The sequence below is a fragment of the Dermacentor albipictus genome, chromosome 4 (assembly GCF_038994185.2).
Source record: "Dermacentor albipictus isolate Rhodes 1998 colony chromosome 4, USDA_Dalb.pri_finalv2, whole genome shotgun sequence".
Classification (NCBI taxonomy): Eukaryota; Metazoa; Arthropoda; class Arachnida; order Ixodida; family Ixodidae; genus Dermacentor; species Dermacentor albipictus.
Genome location: NC_091824.1, coordinates 13,907,756 through 13,929,824, shown reverse-complemented (window position 1 = coordinate 13,929,824; position 22,069 = coordinate 13,907,756). Strand labels below are relative to the sequence as shown.

At 46.4% G+C, this 22,069-nt stretch overlaps 1 protein-coding gene across 2 annotated transcripts in view; it reads right to left on the bottom strand.

Moving 5' to 3' along the window:
- The window catches only part of LOC135917152 (cell adhesion molecule Dscam1-like), a 1,023,231-nt gene extending 1,004,326 nt beyond the window's left edge, over positions 1–18,905 (bottom strand). For both annotated transcript variants that reach the window (XM_070536836.1, XM_070536837.1), the window contains exon 1: positions 18,769–18,905. In XM_070536836.1, the coding sequence (XP_070392937.1) occupies positions 18,769–18,803 (35 nt within the window). In that variant the 5' untranslated portion in view covers positions 18,804–18,905. The remainder of the gene's footprint in view (positions 1–18,768) is intronic.
- Positions 18,906–22,069: the final 3,164 nt, after the last annotated feature.

The window sequence follows — 22,069 nt, the reverse complement described above, 5'->3', positions numbered from 1 at the left end:
TGCACTGTTGTTGAAATTCCGTTAAGCTTTGGGTAATTAATGTCATCATTTCATGCATAAATATTTTCAAGTTTTCCACGATCATTGTCTGGATCTGCGCTGCCGTTATTGCCCGTTTTTTTAGAATTGGGTTGTCGGAGACTGCGTGGAGACGGAGTGCCGCCGCTTTCGCTTTGACTATTTCTTCAGAATGACGCGGCATTTCCTGCTGTGGTATTGTGCTATTGAAGCGCGCCTCTAACTCTGACACTTGTTTCTCAAGTGATTGTCGTTTGCGTTCTTCTCCTGAAAGCTGTTCTCTTAGTCGCGCAAATTTTCTTTTCCAATTTTCGAATGCGTTTATCATTTTCACCAGTATTCTGTTTTGGAGCAGTGGGAGAAACAACCCTCGCCCAGCTCACCTGCTGTTTTTTAGGCAGTGGCGAATTTGACCGCTGCGAAGCCCTAGAGCTGGAGGGGTCCTTCGACGGGGTATTGCTCTTCGCTCTGCTTCCGTGCGGAGATCTGGATCGCGATCGGTGCCGGTAGAAGTCCTCCTCTTCCATGGTCTCGAACGAGCGCCCCGGTGCCTTTTGGTGTTCTGTCCCGACCGCTCCCGCGATCGAGACTGGCGAGTCGTCTTCACGCGCTTGGCGGCAATCAGTTTGTTCGGGCACCGACGCGTCTCGTGCCCCGCCGCCCTGGACACGGCGCATTTCACTTCACATTCGTGTGCTTGTGGGGGTGGATTTTCGAGTCCGCAGCCACGGCATATGTTCTTGGGGTTCGGAAAAACGTCCGAGCGGTGTCCCTCCTGCATGCACTCCAGGCACATTTGGATTGTTGGCCTGTACTCCGTGCACCGCATCTCTACTCCCATGTAGTACACGCATTTGGGGCGCTTGCCTCCCGAGAAGGTGAGGAGAGCGGTATTAGAGCTTCCTAGCATTCGGGCCCTTTCGATGGTGACTCCTTGGGTCCTGACGCGCAGGTGTTGCTGGAGATCTGCTGATTCGGTGTGTGCTGAGAATCCGTGCACCACCTCTTTGTAGCTATCATCTGGATCCGCTACGTACACGTTGAAGGGGTGTTGCTTGCCTCGCAGCTCCATGCACGTGATTCGACGAATGACGTCCGCCACTTCCAGTGAAGGTGTGGAGACGATGATGATATTTGTTCCCTCTCGAATTCGCAGTATGAAATCCTCTCCAGTGATTTTTCGCTGGTTCGGTCCGTTTCCTGTGATTATCGTCCCGGTAGCCCGAATAATCGCTTGTGGTATTTCTGTTCTCAGATATTCCTTGAGCATTAGTCCTTTGTGTGGCTTCAGTATTATCTTGATGTCATTCTTCGGTAATGGTGGCAGAGGCTTCCCCATCCTCGGGCGCATGTTGCGACGACCGATTTGCCCATCTCCTTTCGCGCCGCCTGCTGATGGCTGTCCGTTTATGTTATTCTTGTTGGGAGCCGTTTCCCTGTCGTTGCGCTTGACAGCCTCTCGCTGTCGCCGCGATAGAACTAACTACCAGCCGTCCATCGCCTGTTTGTGGGCGGCGATCTCTTGGCTTTTGCTAGTCCTCGCTTCGGAAATTATTCTTGTGTCCCCGTTTTCGTCCGCGTTGTTAACCGGATGCGGGGGTGTTATTTGGAGGTCCATGTCCTCTGATGTAGCCATCTCGTACGCTCGGCAGAAGCGATTCGGTTATTAAGTGGCGAGGCGGTCGCTCACGCGCTAAGCCTATCGAGGCCTAACGGAGCTTCCGCCGCTTAGAATTTTCAGAGTCGCGTGGAATGACGAAAACTTCACTCACGGACTTGAACTTGGTCTTGAAACGGAGCGTCTGTCGAGTTGAACCCGATGGGATAGTCGAGTCTGGTGCAGTTGACGAGTTTTCGGCTAAAATATCGATTGTCGGCGTAGTCCATATGAATGAGTGTGCTCTGCCGGAACTTCTTCGTTTTCCTCCTCTCGATTCGTGAGAAGCATAAGGTCGCGCCCATACTTAGGAACATGCAGCCCGATCATAATTGTGGTACAAGGAGGGCAAGGGCGATCAACCTCCTTAGGCAAATACTCAGTGATCAGCGACAGGTCAGCTTTGTGGAGGCCATTTCTTGTAAGGAAAGTCGGGCGTTCACCATCGTCCCTTTCGATGGTCGGCAAGCAATCACCAATGCTGCTTCGGTTTGGACAAGGGACTCCGAAATAGCTGAACAAATGGCTATTGCACTAGCCTTGCTGGATAGCTCACGGGAGGTCATCTATAGTGATTCAAGGTGTGCAAGCCCTTGAAGAAGGCACCATTTCCAAACAGGCCCTCAGACTTCTTGGGGGCATGGCAGTCACTCAATACTTCATTTGTTGGTTTCCCGCACATCGGGGTCAGATAAAGGGTGCTCCTCCCAACCTCGACGAGTCGGCCCACGGGGCTGCGCGTGAACTTGCCCACCGCGCTACCCTCGACTAAACGCAAGCCGACTCCGCAGTGAGCAGAAACACGCCCTCCACCTACAACGAGATTACTAAACACTACTATCTCATCCCTATAACCTATTTTGCACCCAATTTTTGGCTCAATAGAGTTCAAGCATTAACGCTCTGTCTACTACAAACGAATACGTATCCCAATCTGTCACTCTTACATAAAATCTATCCGTATACTTACACCAATGCTACCTGCCACGATTGTGGAGAAATAGCCACGTTAGACCACATGCTCTGGTGGTGTGCGCGGTCACGCTCTATCATCGATAACAGCTCGGCCTGATGGAAAGTGGTTGTCCGCAGACCTCTTCTGGCTGACCAACTTTGGGCTGCCCAGCAAGCCCACGATGTGGCCGAGAGGCTCGGCCTTCCGGTTCCCACGTGGGAGCGGCCCGCTTCATGAAGACTCATAATCTGCAGAACTTCATTAAAGTTTTATCATCACATACCCTACCATACTACAGCAAGCAGGAAATGGTGGCCGCTGGACGACAAAAACGAGGACGACGGTGATGATGAGGACATCGCGAAGCACGTGCAGGCGTAGCAGAAGAAATATCAAGACGAAGCTCGCGCGCCATCGAGCGTGCTGGCGTGCCACGTCAGTTTTGTGCGATCACTTGTCCGGCTTATTTTACATTCCTTCTTTGGCACATCTCGTTGCTCTCTCAAACCGAAACTTGGACTGGTCGCTGCAAACAAGACTCCAAATTATTGCCTATCGCGTTCTCAAGCCAATGATGCTTGCTGCCGTGATTACTGGTTCATTAGCTACTTATTGCAGCAGAAAAAACATCGAAAGTTTTTTGTCAATACTGCTTTAAAGGCATAGAAAGACGATTGGAAAACAGTGAAGTATGATTTCATTTATCTCACAACTGTCATAGGCAAATAATGCAACGAAGGTCCCATAGCTGATCAGTGGGAATGACATAGTCGTGGTAACAAACATTGCAAGGCATTTACACAAACTCACGAATATATCTTACTTACAGACCAATGCATTAAGTTTAGCACGGAGAAATAGCGGAATATGATGTTCAATGAAAAGAGTAGCGACGTGGCATCAAGTCAAGAGCAAGGTAGGCACATACTCAAAGAATATTCGTGTATGCATAACGAAGAAAAGGGCTACTCATGCATCCGCCAAGATTATCCAGGATTGAGGAGAAGCTGAATACAGCAATGAATAAACATAGGGGCTGCAATAAACCTGAAGTGTTGCGACGTATTTGGAAAGATAATAATAGTGACAGTGTTAACGTTCGCAACTGTCATCCTGAACTTAAAATCAGACATCCTGCTGGGATTGGAAGTTAACCAAGGCCCCAGAGTAATACCAGAAATGAGGCAGCACAGGGTGAGATGGAGTTGGCCTCCTTTGAATTAATCGAAGCGGAGAGGAAAATTAGTTTTGAGGGAAGACTCAGGAACATGTACAAAAATAATGGGCGGCTAAAGGGCCGACATATTCGCCCCTCAAATTGTGCGCATGGAACGGAGGAAGAGTTTCGGACAGTTGGCAACCAAGTACATGGTAATTGAAGGAGTGAATAGGCAACCAAAAATCATGAATAAGAAAGTGAGTGAGTGAGTAAAAGCTTTATTAAAGATGTCTGGCGATTGGCCGGGATCGAGCTACCAGCACCAGAGCCTTGGCGACGGTCTCGAGACGTTGCACATGGACGGCTTCCTCGGCGTGCCGGACGGCCCACATTTGATCAGCGAGGTCATGGCTTAGCAGGGTCTGCCTCCCATGGCGCCCCGCGGATAAACCAGCGCTACTCTCGTCACCAACAGGCTTCACCACGCCATCAGTAAGCCTTTTAAAGGAACCCCCGTTCATCGAATGTACCAGTGGACACGGCGCAAGCGCCGTTTATCATGGGTCTGCTTCTTCTCGTACAGGAATTTTACTCGTCACTCAACGAAGCCTGCAATGGAGCCTGCTCAACAGTGCTGGTCTCTCCACTACCAGTTGCAGCTCTATCGCTCAGCGCAACGAAGAACACGGGAAGCGACGATATCGTACTGGACAAACCAGTGCCACTCTGATCACCAAGAAGCTTATGAAAGAACCGCAGTTCACTGATTGTACCTGTGGGCTCGGCGCAAGCGCCGCGATGCGCCGTTCACCACGCGTCTGCTTCTCGAACAGATCGGTCATTGTCATTGAATGTGCACCGACAACCGCTTTCGTGTCATTCTGCCATGCTCACGCAGATGTTTGCGTATTGCATATGACTGTTTGTGCGTATGTAAGCTTGTTTTGTGCGGTGATGTCGAGGAAAATTTAGGCTGATCGGTGGAAGATATGTTTAAAGCTACCATTTATCCTAACCGGATTGGCAGTGTTGGCACGGAAGCAGCATTTGGAGCACCATGGCTCATACAGCGCACCTTTCCACTTCGCAGGCGATCTTAGCGTTCTTGCTGCTGCTGTGTCCGTGCACGGTGTATTCGGAGTATGACCCTTCGCAACCACTACTACCATCAAGCAAGGCCACAATCTACCAGCAGACCGGCAACTATCTCCACATCGACCCACTACAACTACTGCGCCCAGCCTCCTGTGCACCATCATTGTCAACTGCGTCGTCGCATCGCAGTGGCAACTTAAGCGGCTGTCCGAGCATCAGTCCGTTTAGTTGGCACGGAAGCAGTATTTGGAGCACCATGGCTCATACAGGGCACCTTTCCACTTCACAGGCAATCTTCGTGTTCTTGCTGCTGCTGTGTCCGTGCACGGCGTATTCGGAGTATGACCCTTCGCAATCACTACTACCATCAAGCAAGGCCACAATCTACCAGCAGACCAGCAACTATCTCCACATCGACCCACTACAACTACTGCGCCCAGCCTCCTGCGCACCATCATCGTCAACTGCATCGTCGCATCGCAGTGGCAACTTAAGCGGCTGTCCGAGCGTCAGTCCGTTTAGTTGGCTTGGAAGCAGTGTTTGGAGCACCATGGCTCATACAGCGGACCTTTCCATTTCGCAGGCGATCTTCGCGTTCTTGCTGCTGCTGTGTCCGTGCACGGCGTATTCGGAGTATGACCCTTCGCAACCACTACTACCATCAAGCAAGGCCAAAATCTACCAGCAGACCGGCAACTATCTCCACATCGACCCACTACAACTACTGCGCCCAGCCTCCTGCGCACCATCATCGTCAACTGCGTCGTCACATCGCAGTGGCAACTTGAGCGGCTGTCCGAGCGTCAGTCCGTTTAGTTGGCACGGAAGCAGTATTTGGAGCACCATGGCTCATACAGCGGACCTTTCCATTTCGCAGGTGATCTTCGCGTTCTTGCTGCTGCTGTGTCCGTGCACGGCGTATTCGGAGTATGACCCTTCGCAACCACTACTACCATCAAGCAAGGCCACAATCTACCAGCAGACCCGCAACTATCTCCACATCGACCCACTACAACTACTGCGCCCAGCCTCCTGCGCACCATCATCGTCAACTGCGTCGTCACATCGCAGTGGCAACTTAAGCGGCTGTCCGAGCGTCAGTCCGTTTAGTTGGCACGGAAGCAGTATTTGGAGCACCATGGCTTATACAGCGGACCTTTCCATTTCGCAGGCGATCTTCGCGTTCTTGCTGCTGCTGTGTCCGTGCACGGCGTATTCGGAGTATGGCCTTCGCAACCACTACTACCAACAAGCAAGGCCACAATCTACCAGCAGACCAGCAACTATCTCCACATTGACCCACTACAACTACTGCGCCCAGCCTCCTGCGCACCATCATCGTCAACTGCGTCGTCGCATCGCAGTGGCAACTTAAGCGGCTGTCCGAGCGTCAGTCCGTTTAGTTGGCACGGAAGCAGTATTTGGAGCACCATGGCTCATACAGCGGACCGTTCCATTTCGCAGGCGATCTTCGCGTTCTTGCTGCTGCTGTGTCCGTGCACGGCGTATTCGGAGTATGACCCTTCGCAACCACTACTACCATCAAGCAAGGCCACAATCTACCAGCAGACCGGCAACTATCTCCACATCGACCCACTACAACTACTGCGCCCAGCCTCCTGCGCACCATCATCGTCAACTGCGTCTTCACATCGCAGTGGCAACTTAAGCGGCTGTCCGAGGGTCAGTCCGTTTGGTTGGCACGGAAGCAGCATTTGGAGCACCATGGCTCATACAGCGCTCCTTTCCACTTCACAGGTCTGTAAAAACTTTCCGCTTTATGCTAAGAAAAGTGACGACCCATTTTTGCTATTGCTTCCGTGCCAACAAGTGCTGCATGAAATTGTCGCAGATTGTTTCTCTATGGCGTTGCTGTTAATGCGCTCAGGTGACGTGGAAACTAATACCGGTCCTACTATGCGTACCGAGGCATTACTCGAGCTGCAGAATTTGCCATCAAATCCTTCTGAGCTGACGGAAGTTCTTTTCCGGCTGTTAAAAGACCTCCAGGCTCGTTCTGTACAATCTGCTAAGGGTCAGGCCGAGTTGGTTAACAACGTAAAGGCTATTAAGGTTGGTCAAAAGAACATCGAGACCAAAATGAAATGTATCCAGAAAATATTAGACAACCTTGAAGAAAAAACAAATGTTTTAGACCATCTACATGATGAAATGACTGGCATTCAGGTGTCGGCTCAAGCCCAAACAACTCGGCTTGACTCTTTACTAATGCGCGTTGACGAACTTGAGGACAGATCGCGACGCAACAACCTCATATTTTATGGCATCCTTGACTCTCGGGAATCGTGGGAACAGTCCGAATCACGCATACGAGAAGCCCTAACCGATGTAATCGACAGCCTGCCTGACACGGCAATCGAGCGTGCTCATCGCATTAGTCACTACATGCCTAATAAGTGTCGCCCAATTGTAGTTAAATTCACCAACACGAAAATAAAAGACAAAGTACTGTCTATGAGCCGACAGCTGAAAGAAAAGGGTGTTTCTATCTCCAAAGATATTTCGTCCGCCACCCGTTACGTCCGTAAAGAACTAATTGAGTACGCTAAAAGCCAGCCCCAACCATGCCCTTTCCAGTTAATGTACACCAAAATAATAATGAATCAAAGACTGTTCGTCTATGACCCGGCAACAGACACCGTCAACGAGCATGCGCCATATAAACCACGTGATAGCGGCGGGCATGCAAATTCCCAGCACGTGCCCAGTTAGGAAAACGTGGGGGGATGTGGACGAGAATCATGCATCGTATCTGTGTTCTTTACAATTATTCGAAGCGTCATGAATAAGCGCACTTCCTTAGCATCTGCCTTGGAGACTTGCAACTCCGACATTTTGTGCTTACCGAAACGTGGCTACATTCACAGATTCAAGATAACAAAATTCTTCAAACCACACACCATTTTTCACTGTATCGTTGTGACCGTACAATGCGTCAGGGAGGTGGCGTGCTCTTAGCCATTTCTAAAGATTTCCCATCTCAGTGTATTCATGTCAATACTGACCTCGAAATGGTCTGGGCCATCATTGAAATAAATCACCAGAAGATAATCATTGGCGTTTGTTACCGCCCCCCAACTTACTCATCTAATTTCGTAAATGAGATGCATGATATCATTAATATTGTTACATCTCGTCATCCTACATTACCTTTATTTTTGCTTGGCGATTTTAATCTACCGAACATAATATGGAACACTGAACCTCTAACTTTACACCCTTTTTCGTCATTAGCCAATGAGTTCTTAGACATGTGCTCTGCCTTTTCACTTTCACAACTTGTTACTCAACCCACACGCACTACCGAATCCGTTGAGAACACACTTGACCTTGTATTAACATCGCGGCCTGACCTAATTTCCGACATCACCTATTTACCCGGCTTGAGCGACCATTCAGCACTTTCGTTTGACATAAATATTTTGCGGCCAAAAACCGGTAAAAAATTCAAATCTTTTCAAAAAAGCGCGAAAGGATATTTTGAAGCCATCAACGCCGAATTATCTGCTTTTCTAGACGCATTCATAAATAACTTCAATAGCCGTACCGTTCAGACCAACTGGAATATGTTTGCTGCAAAAATTGCTGAACTAACAAACAAATACATCCCACTGCGCACCATTGCATGTAATCTAAACGCCCCATGGTACAACATCCGTCTCAAGCGCTTGTCTAATAAAAAGAAACGCCTGCACAAATTAGCCAAACGTTCACCTAGCGTAAACCGCTGGACCAAATACAAACTGGCGGCAAATGAGTATGTAGCCGCACCTAAACAAGCCAAAGATCACTTTCTTGGCAATACCTTGCCTTTAATGCTTAAAACCGACACCAAGAAATTCTGGCGCGTCATTAACCCCAAGGAGGATGACATGATAACCTTAATCGACAGCTCTGGAAATGTTATTCCAACTAATCAATGTGCGTCCGCGCTTAACGATGTTTTCATGCACAACTTTTCATCAACTACACACATTACTCTTCCATCCACGCACGACTACGACTACCAAGCAATGTTTCCCATAATCATTGAACTGGCAGGCATCGTACCAATTATCTCATCTTTAAAGCTATCTTCGGCTCCAGGACACGATTTAATAAACGCAAAATTTTTGAAAAGCACTAGCTGTTACTCTTTACTCTCCAATTGTCCTAGCAATGATATTCCAACAGTCGCTAGATACGGGTTCTTTGCCTGATGAATGGAAGATTGGGAAGGTGATCCCATTCCATAAGTCGGGTGACAAGCATTCTCCATATAACTACCGCCCTGTCTCGCTCACTTCCATTCCATGTGAGGTGTTAGAACATATACTTGCCTCTAATCTTGCTAGCTTTCTTGAAACTACCTCATTTTTTTCACCATCGTAGCATGGCTTCCGCAAGACATATTCATGTGAAACACAACTAGTTTTATTTACGCATAAGCTAAACGTCATTCTTGACCACTCTTCAACTGCCGACTGTATATTTGTAGACTTTTCGAAAGCGTTTGACAAAGTGTGCCCTAACCTTCTAATGTTTAAGCTGCATCGAATTAACATTGATCCCAGACTGCTTGCATGGCTTCAGTGCTTTCTTTCTAACCGTTGACAGTTTGTCTTTGGTAATGACTCAAACTCTCAGCTGAGCAGAGTACAGTCCGGCGCACCTCAAGGGTCGGTACTTGGTCCCCTCCTTTTTTTAATATACATAAATGATCTACCCTCTTGTGTTTCCTCTGACATTCACTTATTCGCCGATGATTGCGTAATCTTCAGGGAAAAAAATGTGACACTGATATATCTTCTCTTCAATCCGACCTTAACGCTATTTCTACTTGGTGCCAATCATGGTCAATGGAATTAAATATTTAAAAAATGTAAATTTATGCGCGTGTCCAGAACTTCTAACCAGCTTCCTTCTTACTGCGTTAATAATCTCCCCTTAGACCCTGTTTCCTCCTACAAATATCTTGGTGTCCGTTTTACCAGAAACCTCTCGTGGTCCATGCACGCTTCTTACGTAATCGCAAATGCTAACTGCATGCTGGGATACCTAAAACGCAATTTCACTAAGGCACCGTCTTCCCTAAAATTAATGTTATACAAGTCACTAGTCCGCTCAAAACTTGAGTGCGCCGGAGCAGTTTGAGATCCCTTTCAGAAAAACCTAATTCACTCTTGAGAAATGGTACAAAATAACACTGCTTGTTTCGTTTTTCTAACTATAACCGAACTACCAGCACTTCTGTAATGAAATTAAACCTTGATTTGCCATCTTTAGCCTCTCGCCGTAAAGGCCTTAGATTTTCACTTTTTCCTAAGATATTTCATCTTCCTTCACTTCGCGATGAACTTATCTCCCCTCCTCAATACATTTCATCAAGGTTATATCACACTAACCAAGTTGGAATTTCATTATGCCAAACCAATGTCATGTCTCATTCATTCCTTCCGCGTACATCTGCCGAGTGGAATCGCCTACCAGCCTCAACCGCTACTATTGTTGACCATCAGGACTTCACGGCAGTATTAGATAACATTGTATATACAGGAGAATTTCATTCGTGTTTTTGTACTACCAATTGTATCACTGTTTTTGTATTACTGGAACACTGTATTACCGCACTGCATGCACCATATTTTATTTTATTGACCAGCACTCCAGGAACACTCAGATAACATTGTATAACCGAGAACCATCTATTTCTCTACTATTAACCATTTTTCTGCACGGTACTTTTTCCCCCTGTATTTGATGTAACCACTCCCCTCTTTAATGCCTCTGGCCCTGAGGGTACCCGAATTAAAAAAAAATAAATAAATAAATAAAATTACGTCTTGAAGCAATTGAAAAGGCCACTAACGGCTTTGGCATAGTGTTAGTAAACCTTGAGGATAATGTGCAAACGCTGAAACTCAACGCTTCCCCAATGGGAGGCGTCAGCACATCCATGATAGCTGTGCAAGAGACGCTAAAATCGCAACATACGAAACTTGTGGACGTACAAGATCGCAGGCGCAGATTGAACCTGGTGATTCCCGGCATAACTGAGTAGCTAAATGATACTGAACCTGTTTTCCGTGACAAAGTTAGTAAAGACGTCTTTGAAACAAGATTAGGACTGAGCTGCACGTCAGTTACTAGAATCCATAAGATCAACAAACCTTCCTCAAAGCGACCAATTCCCTTTTATTTTCGTGATTTTAAGAAAAAATAATCAGACCTTAGAAATTTCCGTAAAGCTAAACTGGACCCGCATAAACATTCAAAATGATCACCCCATAGACACACATGCGAAAGAGAAAACTGCTACGGAAAAGCGCGAGGGAATGTAAAGTCGTGGACAAAAAAGTATCGCTTGGTAACATTACGTGTTGACGACAAGATGCACATGTATGACGACACTTCCCGTAAGCTGACAAAAAACTGCAAAAATCGCCACCTGACACCTAGCAGTCAGAACACCACCATTGTCTGCTCACTTTTAACGCTAGGAGCATATTCACCAAAGTAGGAGATTTAGAAGAATGGACAACTGTGCTAGTTAGTTTACTTGCATATTGAAACTTTAAAAGCGCACAGAGGCGAGAACGAAGAGAGTAGACAGGACGAGGCCCCTCGTCCTGTCCACTCTCTTTGTTCTCGTCTTTGTGCGCTTTTACATGTTCAAGACGTTGAAGGGTTGCTGCGTCACATGAACCTCATCTCTGCTTTTCATTGAGACATGGTTACACGTTTTGAGTAGCGTACATGAAATTGTTCCTCCGGGTCACCTGTTGTTTCGAAGAGACAGAAGGCCCCGAGGTGGGGGCGTAGCAATTGTTGCAATACATTGTATTGCAATAACGATTACAGACCAAATCAGTGAACATTAAAGTTTATTCTTTTAATCTTAAGGGTGTCGTTTCGGAGAATCACGTTTTTCATTGCGCCGGTTATGGACCACCGGATACTAGCGATGAATCACTGAATAAATGATACGATCACCTTCTAAAGCTATCTAGTAGAAACCTGATTGTCACTGGAGACATTAATCAGCCTTGTATTAAGTGGAATAGTTTGCAATATGGATAATTTACTACCAATTACATTCCACTGGATATTATGCACTCTCTTCATATTGAGCAAATTGAAAAAAATAGCACCCGCAGAAATTACATCCTAGACCTGTTATTTCACGCCGAAATGTTCAGCAAAGAAACAATTCTTCTGGAATACGGAATTTCAGACAATACATTAATATATTTTACATGGACTAAAGAAGCTGTGGAAAATTAGAAAACGCCTTCTTCGATCTTAATTAGAGATGATAATAAGGCTGATGACACGGCCATATGTGACTATTTGGACATGCATGTTGACTCTGCCGGTCATGACGTTGAGCGTTTGTGGCAAATTTTTCGCTCCGCTACAGAACATTCCATAGGTCGTTTCCATTCCCGGAAAACATAAAAACTAAAAAATACAAGCGTCGCACAATTTCTTCGATCAGTCGACAGACGACTCAGAAAACAAAGTGTCCCAGAAAGCAGCAGAAAGCTACTACGTCTCTGAATTAAAATAGGATTTAATTTAATAGGATATAAAACCAGGTGTGTCACTGTAACACGTAAGAAAGAGCCCTTAAATTTCCCACATAAACTAAGTAATACTTCTTTGGAACGAGTAGACTCAGTAAAATATCTAGGTGTCACAATAACAAGATCGCTGAATTGGGACGTACATATCAATAATGTTTGCGCATGCGCGTTCAAACAACTCGGATTTTCACGAAGAAAGCTAGCAACAGCCCCCACTTCGGTGAAATTAACTGCTTATAAAACTCTGGTTAGGCCGATATTAGAATACGGCAGCATAGTATGGCACCCGCATCAAAAGTATTTAAACTTGGCATTAGAAAAGATCCTAAGCAGGGCGCTCCGATTCATATACACAAAGTATTCAAGGTACGACAGCGTAACTTCACTTCGCACACAAACAGGCATTCCGACACTTGCTGGTTGGAGGAGGATGGCCTGTTTGAAGTTCCTTTACTTTCTTTACCATGACCTGATAAACAACGAAATCCGACTACTTGGTGCCCCCCGGACGTCACTGCAGTCGAACTAACTATGATACATGTATCAGACCATTCTTTTTGCGTTGTGGCAAACTATAATACTCATTTTTTCCTTCAACAATACATCTGTGGGATTCCCTGTCAAGTGACATCGTTTGCTCACAATCTGTGCATTCATTCGTGTCGACACTCGAATTGCACTTCGAGTCGTCATCGGAATGATGACCGTATTGTGGTCTTTTTGGCTGAGCGTTCCTCAAAAGTTATCCATGACGTATTGTCATGCCCCAACTTCTTTCACACGCCGGTGTCCATGCGTTCTTTCGTACTTCTCTGCGCTTGGTTCTCGCACACGTCTGATAATATACATTACACTTGATACTGTTTGTACATTATACGGCGCACCCAAATGCATTTTTTCCTGTATTAACTGCTTCTTACACTTTACATGGTGTACGCACTGTATAGGTTGTTTTTGTTTCCTTGTATATACTTATTGCTGACATGGCGCGTCGATTGTAACCATTGCTTTTTTGTTTGAGTTTGCTGCAAACCCCCTGTATTACAAAGCGCCTGTGCTGTTTCTATGTCCACTCCTGTATGAGCCTCTCAAGGCTTAGGGTAATGATAAATAAATAAAAAAGAAGTCTAACATGCAACAAATAATTTCTTCATCAAAACTTTGGCATAATTTATTATGGCCGACTCCCCAAAATTTGGCGCCACATACCGAAGCTAATGAGCAGATACATAAATTTACAGTAAACGATCGAATTATACATGAACAAAGGCAAACAGAAAGAATTTTTAATGCGTAGTTTGAGACTGTACGTTCTGAAATAGACGAATACCTCTATCAGGGATCCTTGGCGATACTGGAGAAAACACTATTAATTACTCCTGAAGGTGTCACAGCACTGCTTCTTGATCTGAATATTCAAAGGTCAGCAGGCTCTCACGGCATTGCAAACGCATTTCTTAGACGCTTCGCTGAGCATATTTCATGTTTTTTGACCAAGATGTTTAACCTGTAAACAGCTACAAGTGTAATCCCATGTGAGTGGCCGATTGAACATGTTATACCCTTCCGCAGGACAGGTGAACGGCTTCCTGTAAATGATTACCACTCTCTCTCAGTCATACGCATTCATTGCATGCTGTTGGAACATGCTGTTCATGTTACATTCGAGAGTTTCTAGCCGATCGCAAAGCGTCATCGCATCAGCAGGACCTGCCGTCGTGGCTTAGCTGCTATAGTGTATTGCCGCTGAGCACGACGTCGCGGGATCAGATCCCGACCACGGCAGCTGTATTTCGATGGGCGCTAAATAGAAAAACACCCGTGTTCCGTGCATGGGGAGCACGTTAAAGATCTCCTGGTAGTCAAAATTATTCCGAAGTGCCCTACTACGGCGTCTCTAATAATCGAAACGTGGTTTTGGTATGCGAAACCCTACAATTCGATTCATCACATCGGTATGGTTTCCGAACAGCTATGTGCACAGTCACTCAGCTGATTTCTACTGCTTATGAAATCTCGAGTGTACTTGATATGTCTGCACAGGTTTATAATCTGTTCCAGGATTTTTCGAAGCCCTTCGACAAAGCGTCGCATGGTAAGGTACTCCATAAATTAGAGTACTTCGGCCTGCGTTCCTTCACTGACAGATGCATTATTTATTTTTTATTTCACAATACTGCCGGCTTCCATTTGGAAGCCCAGGCAGGAGTGGTACAAACATCATGTGATTTCAAACTTTTTCCTCAAGGGGATAGAAAAAATAAGTAAAAAAAACAGCCTAATAGGCAAGGCAAACATATGGATATACACAAAAGAAATATGATGATGCCGTACGTTGCTGCCAATACGAAAGACGTAATATAAGAGACATCAGAATATGTAACAAGCAAAATATACAATGACTGCATAACATTACAAGCACGTCTGTACTTAGTTTAGTAGAACTTGTTGTTGGGCGAGTTGGTAGATATTAGCGAACATTGTTTAACTGCGCGAACAAACGAACCACAAAGACAGCGAGGGACAAGGACGGGCGCAGTCCTTGTCCCTCGCTGTCTTTGTGGTTCGTTTGTTCGCGTAGTTAAACTATGTTCGCCACGTCTGTACTGCAGATAAGAAGGAATTTGGAGTGGCTGAGTTGACCACGCTTTGCGGAAGAGCGTTCCATTCGCGAATTGTCTTGGGCAGGAAGGAAGAAAGATAAGCGTTTGTTCTAGCACGCGGCAATAATATTGCTTCATTGTGCTTACCTCTGGTCAGTCGCGATTTATTAAATTGCATGTAGTTGTCAAATCTCATTTTAGTGTGGTTGTTAACTGTGTTATACATTGTTTGTAGGCGGTGCATTTTGCGACGAGTTTCTAGTGTCTGGAGCCCAGATCGCAATCTTAAAGAGGCGACTGAAATGCGCTAATCATAAGCATTGTAGATAAATCTAAGAGCTTTTTTTTGTATTCTTTATTGGCCTAATAATCGTCTTATATGCGGTTAATTTGGTAGCACTAGTGCAGTTTCTTAAACGGTGCTTTAATAACCATAACTTTTTCGTTGCTGCCGCGGAAACATACCGAACATCAGCGGTATAGCTCATCTTGGAATCAATTTTAATTCCAAGATATGTGAATTCCTCTACCTGTTTAATGTCCATAATCTCACGTGGTGGTGACATTGAAGAACACAGTAGCAATAGTGTGAAAGAGAAAAACCCGCCGTGGTTGCTCAGTGGCTATGGTGTTAGGCGGCTGAGCACGAGGTCGCGGGATGGAATCCCGGCCACGGCGGCCGCATTTCGATGGGGGCGAAATGCGAAAACACCCGTGTACTTAGATTTAGGTGCACGTTAAAGAACCCCAGGTGGTCAAAATTTCCGGAGTCCCCCACTACGGCGTGCCTCATAATCAGAAAGTGGTTTTGGCACGTAAAACCCCATATGTTATTATTATTGTGAACGAGAAAACTACCTTTTATTCGGAGAACCTGTGCCCACAAAAACAGGCTACATTTATAGCGCAACGATAGCGGCGAACACGGTCGGCGAAAATCTGATCAGTGGGTCAAGCACGTCGGCTTTTATACAGCAGTCATCGAATGTTCCAGACGTAATCGTTGGGACCCGCGTGTCTTCCACAAAGCTCTACACCATTTGCGTCACGCGATGAAACAGATAACACAAGGTTCGGCGACGACAGACAACGGATAGAAGCATCGATAACTTTCCTGAAACTTCGGGTACATGCAGGCGCGTCCTGCGCTGTACGATAACATTTGTTAGGCGGTGAAACGTGTCGCCCGATAAAGACGAACAAGTACATGTGTCAATATTATTTATCATGTAGGTGCAAATTAGCGGATTTTTTTACGTGTAATAACCATGTGCGCGAATTTCGAGATGTTTAGAGTCATATGCCACTGGATACACCAGTCATGTATTGCTATTAGATAGTCAGTTAAGCTAGATTGGTCATCCACAGATTGAATGCTCGAATAAACAATACAGTCGTCCGCAAAAAAGCGGCACCGCACGGAAAATTTCCAAGCCAAGTCATTTAGGTAGGTAAGAAAAAGAAGAGGCCCTAAAACCGAGCCCTTTGGAATGCCCGAAAGTACAGAGGCGAGCAGTGAATTCGAAGTAGTGCATATATCTTTCCAATAGAAGGCAATTTATAGAAATAAAAAATTACACATTAAAAATTGCATTCTGCTTAAACAGTACAGCGTTTTGGGCCCACTGTTTCTTATTTATGTAAATGATCTGGTTGCGCTGGCTCCCGGTACTCTATCGGTTACTGCATACTCACTAATTTACGCGTCTGGTTAATTCGTCAGGCATCCCTACCATATGTGTGGTAGAATAAAACGAACACTCGCCAAGCCGTAAAGTGTATTAAATGAAAACTTTATGTTTCGAGGCCCGTGCAAGTCTATTTATCACAATGAAAGAAAGCAGCGTCCCATCTTTAAATAAATTAAATTATGGGGTTTTACGTGCCAGAACCACTTTTTCATTATGAGGCACGCCGTACTGGAGGACTCCAGAAATTAAGACCACTTGGGGTTCATTAATGTGCACCTAAATCTAAGTACACGGGTGCTTTCGCATTTCGCCCCCATAGAGATGCGGTCGCCGTGGCTGGGATTCGATACCGCGACCTCGTGCTCACCAGCCTAACAACATTGCCACTGAGCAATCACGGCGGGTTTCTCTTCTTTAAGTATGGGAGAAATGGCACAGTGCACGTCCTTACGGTTCACTTCGTGCAGCAACGAATGGAACGGATGCCGAACGCCTGCGACACGACGTGCCTAATCGTCACGCTCGTTAACTTGAAAAGACCTTTCTGTCGGGTGTGTGCGACGGGATTATGCACGGAATGTGCAAATGCTACTCTCCTCCGTACTGCCTTCAAGCTCTCTACGCCAAGCAGTGGTTTCCCTCCGTGTTCTTCTGTGTGGGTTAACCCGACTTGACCTACGTTCACCCCCTCTACGCTAAGGAGGGGTTTCCCTCCGTGTTCCTCTGTGTGAGTTGACCCGACCTGTTCTGACAAGGCCATGGAGCAAGAGAGAATGAGGTTGCCCGGATGGCTGAGCGTACAAGAAAACCAGCGAGCCGCCACGTGGAGACAGATCGTGTCTGCACTTGCGTGCGGGTGCACGCATGCTGAACGTTTCTGTATGTTTTGTCTTAGTGCGTACCGCTCACCCATAATCATGTATTAAACTTCTGTTATTGGATTTTACATCACCTCGTCTTCCTTGCCGAAACCTCTCCAATGCTCAGCCTGATTCGAGCTCCAAGCAGACGCTGTTGAAGGTCCCGAAATGGCGTTCCCGTAACAGCGCGCGTAGATGTCAAGCCCTACCCGCCGTGGTTGCTCAGTGGCTATGGTGTTAGGCTGCTGAGCACGAGGTAGCGGGATCGAATCCCGGCCACGGCGGCCGCATTTCGATGGGGGCGAAATGCGAAAACACCCGTGTACTTTGATTTAGGTGCACGTTAAAGAACCCCAGGTGGTCAAAATTTCCGGAGTCCCCCACTACGGCGTGCCTCATAATCAGAAAGTGGTTTTGGCACGTAAAACCCCATATATTATTATTATTATTATTATTATTAGATTTCAAGCCCATGCACGTCCATGTGTCTTATGTATCGCATGCTGCGTCGTCTGAATGTGCAGCGATTCTAGCATTGATCATGCAGGCGGTGTCTTCTCTGTTGCGATAATTGATGCCGAGTCCCAGTCTATGCCCTCATAATGTGTTGGAAACTGAGTTCGCATTGATGACACTGCATTGATGCTGTTTTATGCCTTCTTCTTTAAATTACCAGTTTCGCCAAGATTGGTTGCATCACATTCTACGTTGGCAACACCTCACTCGCAAGCCTTGCCGGCGGTTGTGGAACATCCTCTCTGCCGCAGGCGTCACGACTATGTGATTAGTGGCGCGTATTAATTCTCGCAGAGTAAGTTCTAGCGGATGAACATAAATACCTCAGAAAGCAGATGGGAAAACTTTGGCGATAGCTCAGTTGCTAAGAGCATCCCACGCTTCATGCGAAGACGGGGTTTTGTATCCAATCTGCGGCCAGATGTTTTCTCATCTGCTTGAAATTCCATTAACTTGTGATTGTTTTAAATTATTCAGTAGAACTAATTTTCCCTTGGTGGTCCTTGGTGTCTTTATTTGTTGGCTTCTTATGACCTTTGTATCTGTCGCTTCTGGCCATATAGTATCAAATGGAAGGCAGAGCTTAACTGTCCACTCCCGGCGCTATGCACTGACGGGTCATCCTCACCTTTGTTGAGAGCGTAGCGGCAGCCTCGACCGCATGTCGAAGACCCTGGCTGGCCTGTTGCTCGCGTGTCAGCCGAGCGGCGGCGGCCGCTGCGGCCGACCGCCCGACGGCGCCCAGCCGGACGCCATCGCACCCGCGGGGCCGATGCGGCCCCAGCAGCGCCTGCAACCGAGCAGCGAATGGCGTTCAAAACAACAGCGCTGGCCTAAAACGATGCACCATTGTAAGCGTCTATGACTTCAAAGACACATGATTCTGCCAAAGGCACACGTGACCATTTGTGATCATCCTACGCGTGACTGAAATAATTATTACCGATGGCAGCCTCGTTTCTAAATTTCAACAAATATGGGCAATGAGCTCGTCGCAACTTGTCACCGTAGGAATGCGATTGCCGCGCACTTCAGTGGCGTAGAGCGCGAAAGAACAGTGGTCCTCTATTCATCACCAGTGTACGGTGACAATAAACGCATAACTTCTAGAGCCCTCTTAGAGCCGTAGAACTTCAGTGCGTGCACATTGCTCGACGTAGTCTATATTTTTGCAGTGCGCTCGATTGTACACGTGAACGTCCAAACAACGTAAACAATAAAAACTGATTGGTTACCTTCAGCTAGACTAAAGCAAACGTGTCCTCTTTTCAAGTCCGACTAAGTAACAGGTTGCTGCTCGTTTATCGGAGAACCATACATCCAGTGCGAATGCATCAACTAGAGTGTTGCGTGAGTATACAGAACTCAGCAGGGCATAAGGCACCGATGAAACGTTCTTGCCCCGTCCAAAAATAATGCCAGTTTCTGCAAATACTGAGAAAAAGATCCCAGCGTCAATGCCATTTCAGCCATCCTGGCCTAAATGCATTTATTTATATAGCTTTCACTTATCAAAAGCTCACCACAAAAAGGAATGATTTAGTTCTTCAAGCCTGCGCCTCGAGACCTACCATGTGTTAGAAAGAGCCCACTGTTCTTTATCATTTTAGTTATATTAGAACTCTAAGCTTTTTACTTATAAAGAAAGAAGCATACTGCACCATCAGGAAAGCAAAAGCATTAAAATCAGAATAAAAAAAAGCGAAGCGTGATCGCTATTGTTCCCGCATCCCAGAGGAAATAAAGCTAAGCGACCCTACTGCAGTGTTTTGCTTACCGCTCTGAACGCTGTCCCGTGAGCAGCGATGCGTACGGGGAAAACGGGCTCCCCCCCACGGCGCGATAAAAGCAGCAGCAGCAAGGCGCGTGGACGGCAAAGCTGGCGCCGCATAGCCCACCGGCAATGCACCCGCGGGCAATGATGCGTGTCAGAATGTGAAGACCAAGCCTCGGTGTTACCGAGTCGCGGGCCCAGACAGACGCCTTCATGGAGCAGCGCCGACCTTTAATAGCCGCACGCGCTGTGTACTCTCTGCTAAAGCTCGCACGAGCTTTCCTGCGTCGGTGGGGCCAGACAGACTGTTCGTCCTTGCGTCTGACAATCTATAGCGGACTGGAGGATTCGTAGGTCTAGAATCCTTAAAACGCTTTAAGACATGAGCGACAGCAAGGAAAACAAGGATGACGAAGTTCGCCGCTTTTGCTGTGTCACTTGCTTACGAGTACAAGACAGCATGGGGCAGATTAAGGAAACTCGTGAGCCGCCGTAATTTATCGGCCGTGGGTAAAGTCACATATTTTACTAATCGTTTCTGAGCGCTCTGACAGCGCTTCGAAGCTCCTGGTAGATAACTAAGCGTTATTTTCATGGCAGATTCAGGCAGAAATGACGTTAACAAAGCCAGACTATCGCTCATTCAGATGGTTATTTGCGTAATACAGCAAATGTTTTCACAACTTTCGCACTAAAGAACGAGTGCGCTGATGTGAAGGGTCAATTGATGATCTAAATTAGCCGCCAAATATAGTACTCGAAAAAAAAACGACAATTACGTGTAGTAAATTGCAACAGGCGTTTGCGAAAGATGTCACGAACCTATGGTCTTATAATCTAAAACTATTGTAATCTGTTTTGATTCCAATCTCCTCGTGTCAAATTTACGGTACCGCTGACGCAAAAATCGAGTGGTGCCCGGAAGACTTTGTGTTTGAACCGCACAAAGCCCTCTTCGTTAGTAGGAGGCCACTTTTGTTTGTTTTCAAAGCGAGTAGCATCGTCTTCCTTGACTGATTTTTCTTATCTAATTGGCTGACAGGAAGGAAGGAGCACGCAGAATTGGAGAGTGTTGCACTAAGGCGGAGCTAGCGCGGTCAAGGAAGATAACGGGATGAGGAGCGAGGTGCCGGCGTCTGCAATCAGTCCACTTTCCCTTGCTTGCGGTGGCTGGTGGAAAATCGTAGAGGCGTGCAAAGGAGAGGTAAAAACATTCACCGACGGTTACGACACTTTCTAATGCAAAATTTGAGTGCAGCTGTATACGTGTTTCCATTTCACGATATGTTGCCTGCGCGGACAATCCAAGGTAAATATGCCTGGTAGCGAAGCTTCCATAGGAGCCCATAAGTTCAAAACATGGCGGTCCATCGGCGTTTCGTGGGGCTTAGCGCCATGTGTATGTGGTGGGGACACTTCCGGCGGAAGAAAAAATCTGTCGCTATGTCTGTTAAAAGCGGAAGTGGCGTCATTTTGTTTTCGAAGGCACGAAATTTGTCTTGTTGGCCTGCTTTTGGAGCTACATATTCAAATGCCCCGGCATTCGACGTGATGGGCGTTTCGAGCTTTCAGCGCGGAAAGCGATGCAGGAACAGCCAGCCGTACGGTTGTCGAAATTGCAGCCCTGCTCAGAACATACTTTCTTTGGAGGCCGACGAAAGCTTTAAATGTAGAGTGCTGATCCTATCGTCGGACGCCAAGCCCTTCGGAAGACGCAGTCGCACGAGAACTACACAACTATCTGGCGGTCGTAACTCACTACTTTTGACTGAACAGATTAAGAAGCGATGAAGCTACTCGCGTCACCAAATTCAGACAAGCTTCGACAAGCAAGAAAGCACAAGCTGTGAGGGTGGCGTAGTTGAAGAGGTGAACTTTACGAGTGCGCCTTTCTGCCCATTTCAATACGTGCATTGCGTTGCGAGTGATAGTGGCGTCAACGCCCCCTGTAAAAATAGGCGCCGAAAATAAATGCATTTATAATAATAATAAAATGGAATAAACTTGTATTTTCTTATCTCGTTGCGAAAATATAAAATTGACCACGAATTTTATTTTCGTTGCATGAATCTAACTGTGTCTCACTTGAATTAAAAAAAAGCGCTTTTTTTCTTTCCCAATGTTTGTTCCCTCCACGCATAGTCGCGCTTTAATC